The following is a 7,979-nucleotide window of genomic DNA, read 5'->3' on the forward strand; positions in this document are numbered from 1 at the left end:
AACTATTGCGTTTCAAGTAAAGCTGTTCGAACAGATCAGTATACGAGTATCACTAACGCGCAAATTTTAGTTAACTGATAAGAACATTAAATGTTGGTGAACCATCTGCACATTTGTAGTTCATGGTAAGGCTCAGAGTCAAATATATTGTTTGGATGTCTAACTTCCCGGTGAAGTGAAAAGCATACTGAACAATTACCAAGTCAACTTCTACTACGCCCACTACTAGATAGTATATTAAAAAAAAAAAAACAAGCGAAAACCTGAAAAGGTAAAAGGAGAGAGTACAAGGATAACTATTCTTTAACGTGCTTGGTAGAATAAATTAGTTACTGTCTCTGAGAAAGTCAATAGGGGGGGGGGGGGGGGGGGGATTGGTGGAGGGTGGTTAACTTTCTTTGAACGTTATGTTCTTTAATGTGATAAACGACAAGTATGAGTAATTATTTCTTAAAGTTTGTGTCGATACCTGGGTGAAATCTTTGTATTATTACTTACGTATTTCAAACGACTGTTTCTTAGGTCTCCACTTCCAGGCATGTAAATGTGACGAATAATCCTGATCTCTAGGCCTAATCCATCGATGTAAGAATTAATTGCAAAAATTAGAACGACTAAGGAATAAAAATATATAACGATGGAGTACTTAGTCACTTCCTCCGTTTAAATACGGCTACTTTTCGTACTTGTAAACATTGTAAACATCAAATATCTACATATCCGAACAATTAGTGCGTTATTCAAGTACTAGTGGGGAAGATGTCAGTAGACAGCACACTTACAATGCACAGAACCAGACTAGTAGTAACAACAAGCTCCACAAACAACGCTGAAAAGTGGTGGCAACCAAACCGAGAATCCAACCATATATTTAAATTATTATAACCACGACTGGAATGGAGGATATAAGTTTACTTCTGGTTAAATACTGGGACCGAACCGGTAGTCGAACATGAGCTCGGGTTTAGCAAGTGTAGGAAACGCCACGTTGTTGAAAAGAGTAGCTTCGTGTAGCGCGTTCATTGGGTGATGTGAGCGAAACATTAAACGGAAAGCCAAACGCGTACCACCACCTCGGAATTTGAAGCCGGCGCTCTCAAACGCGAGCCTAGGATTTCACTGTCGCACGAGTTCTAGAATGGGGTTTTCCTGTTCGTAAAAGAGAAAAAGGAAGCGAAGAGTCGGCGGAAAAAAGGCATCATTAATTTTGAATTGCTAATGGTCTCTTCTCGATAGCCAGCGCGAAACAGCAAGACGTGGGCACGAGAAAGGCGTGTAGTGAAGGTACAAGTGGCACTGACCTGTCGGCGTCCATGTCCCGGCGCTGCGGCCAGCTGACTGCGCGTCGCCCACATGCAACGCAGCCGCCGCGGCGCCGGCAGCCCCCAGACGCCAGCCGCCACTAGCGCCGCACCGCGCCTGTCGCCGACACCACGCATCACAAAGCACTCGTGTGTTCCATCTGCCACAGCGAAATCGTGGCGGCTGACGATTTCGTATGGTGGCGTAGTGGTAAGGCACTCATCTCGCATACGAGAAGACAACAGCTCAGATCCTCTTTCGGAAATACATACACTACTGGCCATTAAAATTGTTGCACCAAGAACAAACGCAGATGATAAACGGGTATTCATTGGACAAATATATTATACTAGAACTAACATGTGATTACATTTTCACACAATTTGGGTGCATAGATCCTGAGAAATCAGTACCCAGAACAACCACCTCTGGCCGTAATAACGGCCTTCATACGCCTGGGCATTGAGTCAAACACAGCTTGGTTGGCGTGTACAGGTACAGCTGCCCATGCAGCTTCAACATGATACCACAGTTCATCAAGAATAGTGACTGGCGTATTGTGACGAGCCAGTTGCCCGGCCACCACTGACCAGACGTTTTCAATTGCTGAGAGATCTGGAGAATGTGCTGGCCGCCCGGGTAATGTGCTGGCCATTTTCTGTATCCAGAAAGGACCGTACAGGATCTGCAACATGTGGTCGTGCATTATCCTGCTGAAATGCAGGGTTTCGCAGGGATCGAATGTGGGGTAGAGCCACGGGTCGTAACACAACGTCCACTGTTCAAAGTGCCGTCAATGCGAACAAGAGGTGACCGAGACATGTAACCAATGGCACCCCGTACCATCACGCAGGGTGATACGCCAGTATGGCGATGACGAATACACGCTTCCAATGTGCGTTCACCGTGATGTCGCCAAACGCGGGTGCGACCATCGTCATGCTGTAAACAGAACCTGGATTCATCCGAAAAAATGACGTTTTGCCATTCGTGCACCCAGGTTCGTCGTTGAGTACACCATCGCAGGCGCTCCTGTCTGTGATGCAGCGTCAAGGGTAACCGCAGCCACGGTCTCCGAGCTGATAGTCCGTGCTGCTGCAAACGTCGTCGAACTGTTCGTCCACAAGGTTCTTGTCTTGCAAACATCCCCATCTGTTCACTCAGGGACCGAGACGTGGCTGCACGATGCGTTACAGCCATGAGGATAAGATGCCTTTCATCTCGACTACTAGTAATACGAGGCCATTGGGATCCAGCACGGCGTTCCGTATTACCCTCCTGAACCCACCGATTCCATATTCTGCTAACAGTCATTGGATCTCGACCAACGCGAGCAGCAATGTCGTGATACGATAAACCACAATCGCGATCGGCTGCAATCCGACCTTTATCAAAGTCGGAAACGTGATGGTACGCATTTCTCCTCCTTACACGAGGCATCACAACAACGTATCACCAGACAACGCCGGTCAACTGCTGTTTGTGTATGAGAAATCGGTTGGAAACTTTCCTCATGTCGACACGTTGTAGGTGTCGCCACCGGCGCCAACCTTGTGTGAATGCTCTGAAAATATAATCATTTGCATATCACAGCATCTTCTTCATGTCGGTTAAATTTCGCGTCTGTAGCACATCATCTTCGTGGTGTAGCAATTTTAATGGTCAGTAGTATATTTTCTTTTTGATAGTGTAGGGACAAGCAAAATGAGCGCTGCCTGGTTTTTCTCACAGTCCGAACGAATGAACGTAACAGTTGCAAAGCGAAGGTTGCTTGAAACGACAGTACATATATTTTTAAAAACAGCCGCGTCTTCCTCACCGAGACACCCGAGCCGCACGGGCGCTCACTGTCGTTTTTGCTCAGTAACGGTCCGTCCTGTCAGCGGTGAGCCATGAAAAACGCTTACTCGGGCGGCCGAGCGCCGGTCGCTACAGCATCTCCTGGCGCCTTACACGCTACCAGACATCGTGCTGTCCCTAAATCTCCTAACACAAGTGCCAGGATGGTCTTTCCTTCCACGTCCCTGCATAATGCGCTCTTGTGTTCCATCTATAGCGACGGTTTCCAACCTGGCGGTAATTAAAATCTAATTTTCTCAGAGCTAAAATCAAAAGGGTGCACGAAAATTTACTATTTGTAAAATATCTCTTTTCAATAAATCAATTCCAGTAGCTGCAATGTCATACTCATTTTTTTTTTGTATCTAGATATTTCTGCACAACGAGCTTGTCTGTTTTGGCTTACAATGCCATTTTCTAGTGCGCCTGTGGGTATTGTGAATAATGAATCTTATTTACAACTTACTTATGATCAAGAATGCATTTTTATGCAGTACATTTCTACTTACGTCTAGATGGAGTTGACGATCATATGGCATCCAGGGGCCAACTGCGAATCTTCTGTTGGGAAATATTGTTATTATTATCAAGTAGCTGTCCTGACAAAACTCTACCATCTGGTGAGAAAGATGTATGAGACAGGTGAAATTCCCTCAGACTTCAAGAAGAATATAACAATTCCAATCCCAAAAAAGCAGGTGTTGAGAGATGTGAAAATTACCGGACTATCAGTTTAATAAGTCACAGTTGCAAAATACTAATGCGAATTCTTTACAGACGAATGGAAAAACTGGTAGAAGCCGACCTCGGAGAAGATCAGTTTGGATTCCGTAGAAATGTTGTAACACGTGAGGCAATACTGACCTTACGACATATCTTAGAAGAAAGATTAAGGAAAGGCAAACCTACGTTTCTAGCATTTGTAGACTTAGTGAAAGGTTTTGACAGTGTTGACTGGAATACTCTCTTTCAAATTCTGCAGGTGGCAGCGGTAAAATACAGGGAGCGAAAGGCTATTTACAATTTGTACAGAAACCAGATGGCAGTTATAAGAGTTGAGGGACATGAAAGAGAAGCAGTGGTTGGGAAGGGAGTGAGACAGGGTTGTAGCCTCTCCCCGATGCTATTCAATCTGCATATTGAGCAAGCAGTAAAGGAAACAAAAGAAAAATTCGGAGTAGGTATTAAAATCCATGGAGAAGAAATAAAAACTTTGAGGTTCGCCGATGACATTGTAATTCTGTCAGAGACAGCAAAGGACTTGGAAGAATACTTGAACGGAATGGAGAGTGTCTTGAAAGGAAGGTATAAGATGAACATCAACAAAAGCAAAACGAGGATAATGGAATGTAGTCTAATTAAGTTGGGTGTTGCTGAGGGAATTAGATTAGGAAATGAGACACTTAAAGTAGTAAAGAAGTTTTGCTATTTGGGGAGCAAAATAACTGATCATGGTCGAAGTAGAGAGGATATAAAATGTAGACTGGCAATGGCAAGGAAAGCGTTTCTGAAGAAGAGAAATTTGTTAACATCGAGTATAGATTTAAGTGTCAGGAAGTCGTTTCTGAAAGTATTTGTATGGAGTGTAGCCATGTATGGAAGTGAAACATGGACGATAACTAGTTTGGACAAGAAGAGAATAGAAGCTTTCGAAATGTGGTGCTACAGAAGAATGCTGAAGATTAGATGGGTAGATCACATAACTAATGATGAGGTATTGAACAGAATTGGGGAGAAGAGGAGTTTGTGGCACAACTTAACTAGAAGAAGGGATCGGTTGATAGGACATGTTCTGAGGCATCAAGGGATCACCAATTTAGTACTGGAGGGTAGCGTGGAGGGTAAAAATCGTAGAGGGAGACCAAGAGATGAACATACTAAGCAGATTCAGAAGGATGTAGGCTGCAGTAGGCACTGGGAGATGAAGAAGCTTGCACAGGATAGAGTAGCATGGAGAGCTGCATCAAACCAGTCTCAGGACTGAAGACCACAACAACAACAGCTGTTATAATATGAAATTTTTCTTAATACTAATTGTTTGACAGCTATTTGCCAGCTCGGATCCTTAGATGCTATATACCTACGGATTTTTTTATCTTTGGAACTCATGCATGATCCCAAATAGAAAAAAAATCTGTAAATATGTAGCATTTAAGAGTCCCAACAGTCTAGTAGGTGTCAAACAATATATAACAAGATTATAACAGCTATGTGATTATAATAACAATATTCCACAACAAAAAGCTCACAATTGGTCCCTGGATGCCATACGATTGTCAACTACACCTAAACGTAAGTAGAAACGTAATCTATAATAATACGTTCTTGATCATAAGTAAGATGTAAATTAGATTCATTATTCACAACTCCCATATGTGGACCTGAAAATGGCATTGTAAGCTGAAACAGGCAAGCTTGTCGTGCAGAAATATATAAACACATGCAAATAAATACTACATTGCATCTATTGGAACTGATTTCTTAAAGAAATGTCGTATTTCGACGTAGTTCATGCTACAGCCCTACTGAGACAGAAACTTTTAAAATATCTTACTATTATCACTATTTCGTAATACTGTAATACTGATAACGTAACTTACCTCTAATTACATTTTTTTCAAATACTAGAACCGGTATTAGCGTGTGACACAATGTGATGGAGTTTACCACGGTTTGTGAAGTGAATGTTTATATCTTCCTCACGTAGACCATCCACTACAAACGTGTTTTGTACTTTGTTCCATACATTCATATCATCAAAATTGAGACATATCATCACACATGCTTAAATATGTGATGAAAATGCCTTCTTCCACTTGACAGTAGTTCATGAAACACTTTAGAACTTACTTCGTCATTGACTTTGCAGCGATAAATGAACTGACGCCACAAAACAACAGTAAATACAGAATGACTTCTAAACTGCTGTAGGGCCTGCACTGTATTATTATTATTATTATTATTAGTAGTAGTAGTAGTAGTACTATCAGTGACAATGGTCAGACACAAAGCGCTGGCAGCCTGAAGTCTTCCAATTTCTATCAGTTCAGAAGCACGGAGTCCAGCAATTAAGTGATTTACGAACAGTGGGCCTCAGTATAGTGCACACACTATAATTTGGTTGATTTTAAATGGGGATGCGAGGGTGTGGGTGAAGCTAGAGTCGATATGGGGAGGAGTGGTGCAGCAAAAGTGGTTTGCGACAAGTGTCTGCCCTCAATGTGGTTAGTTAGCTTTCTTTTCTGCTCGTAAGAAGGAGTTTTAGGTAACAATCACGATGCACTAAGCATTGCCTCGTTATTCCTTAAAAATAGTTGTTACAAATAAGCAGTACCAGTTGTATCACTGACTCATTAGCTCATGGTTTAATCAAACACCGAAATGTATTATGCTGTATTTCTAGAAAGCTGGGAAATCCCGTTAAAGTCCAGCAGCCGGTAACTAAATATGATTTATCATTAAAAAATGAAAGCAAAGCGACCATAAAATGGCAATAGTTGCAAAAATACAAATATGCTCGAGAGTTACCAACCTGATCGCGAGAGAAGAGACATCTGTGTATTATAATCTGCGAAAGATAGCGCGCTGCACAAAAGATATAAAAAAGCCTAAAAGCCACTGACAGAACGTAAATAAACCAGCTGTGAGAAATAGGAAGCGTAGCAGAAAGTTAATGCCGTAATAGGCTTCGAGCTGAAAGCAACTATTCGCACAAGATAATAACAGCTCTGAAAGAATTGCGAATTTCCAAACTTGAAGAATAAATTCAGAAACTGATTGCAAATGTAACTGAAGAGCTGTTACGTTAGGTAACGTTCTAATCACCAAACTCGAGGTCTGCAGTACCAGACGGAATACCTGTTAAGTCATACATGCAACTTTCGGATGAAAATTAGTTAAACTACTAAGTGAGATACTACTAGAAACAAAAATTCACTCAGTATTTATAGAAAGTACAGCAATGTCGTGCTGCTGGTATAAAATCAACGTATTATTAGATCAATAGTTGGCTTCAAAGCCATTTCATACCTCCAGTCTACTTCCAAAATATTAGTAAGGTGCACTGCAAAAGGAAATGAAGCTCTTAATACGTGCATAACCCATTGGACGTGGACCAAGTCGCCGGTGTCAGTGTAGGGACATAATTGGACACAGAACACGAAGAAGAGTCAGGCATCGTTTATGTCATTGGAGAAACAGGAAAGACTATTTCGATTTAACGTCCTGTCGATGATGAGGTCGCTAGAGGCGGAGAGTTGCCCGGATTGTAGAATGATCGTAAGGATTGGGAAGGAATTAGGTGGTATCGTTTTAAAAGCAACCATTCCAAAATTTGCCTTAAGCGACTGAGGGAAACCACGAAAAATCCTAATCTGAACAACTCTCGTCCCGAATATTAATTCAGGGTGTTGACCAAGGCACCATCATTCTAGGTGTTACAAAGAATATTAAAAAATGGCACCATTGGAAAAGTAGGAACAGGGCAGTTTTCTTTTACAAATCAAACAGAGAAATCAAATTTTCTCTTATTTTGAAAGTCTAGTATGTCAGTTTCACTAAAAAGTATAATCCATCTTGCTTAAGGGATGGGATAGGTGAATTAGAGGTGATTTTTAGAAATTTCATGCAGATGATGATCTTCCTCCTTTTTTGAAGATCTGAGTTGCAAAATTAACAAGGCCGGAATAAAACAGAAGATTTGTATTAAAAGTAACCCCAAGGAACCTGGATACAAGCAACCCGCGCCGCTTGGCACGGGTGGCAGTAAGCATCTACGGCCAGGTGACTTGTCTGGCATAGCTGTAATAAATAATATACACAAACCTTCCTCATAAATC

General features: G+C 41.9%; 1 protein-coding gene across 1 annotated transcript in view; it reads right to left on the reverse strand.

The window, feature by feature from the left end:
- The window catches only part of LOC124555772 (facilitated trehalose transporter Tret1-2 homolog), a 313,195-nt gene extending 311,823 nt beyond the window's left edge, over positions 1 to 1,372 (reverse strand). Inside the window, exon 1 of the mRNA XM_047129820.1 lies at positions 1,302 to 1,372. Coding sequence (XP_046985776.1) covers positions 1,302 to 1,315 — 14 coding nt within the window. The 5' untranslated portion in view covers positions 1,316 to 1,372. The remainder of the gene's footprint in view (positions 1 to 1,301) is intronic.
- Between the last annotated feature and the right edge of the window lie 6,607 nt (positions 1,373 to 7,979).

This window comes from Schistocerca americana, chromosome X, assembly GCF_021461395.2.
Source record: "Schistocerca americana isolate TAMUIC-IGC-003095 chromosome X, iqSchAmer2.1, whole genome shotgun sequence".
Taxonomy (NCBI): domain Eukaryota; kingdom Metazoa; phylum Arthropoda; class Insecta; order Orthoptera; family Acrididae; genus Schistocerca; species Schistocerca americana.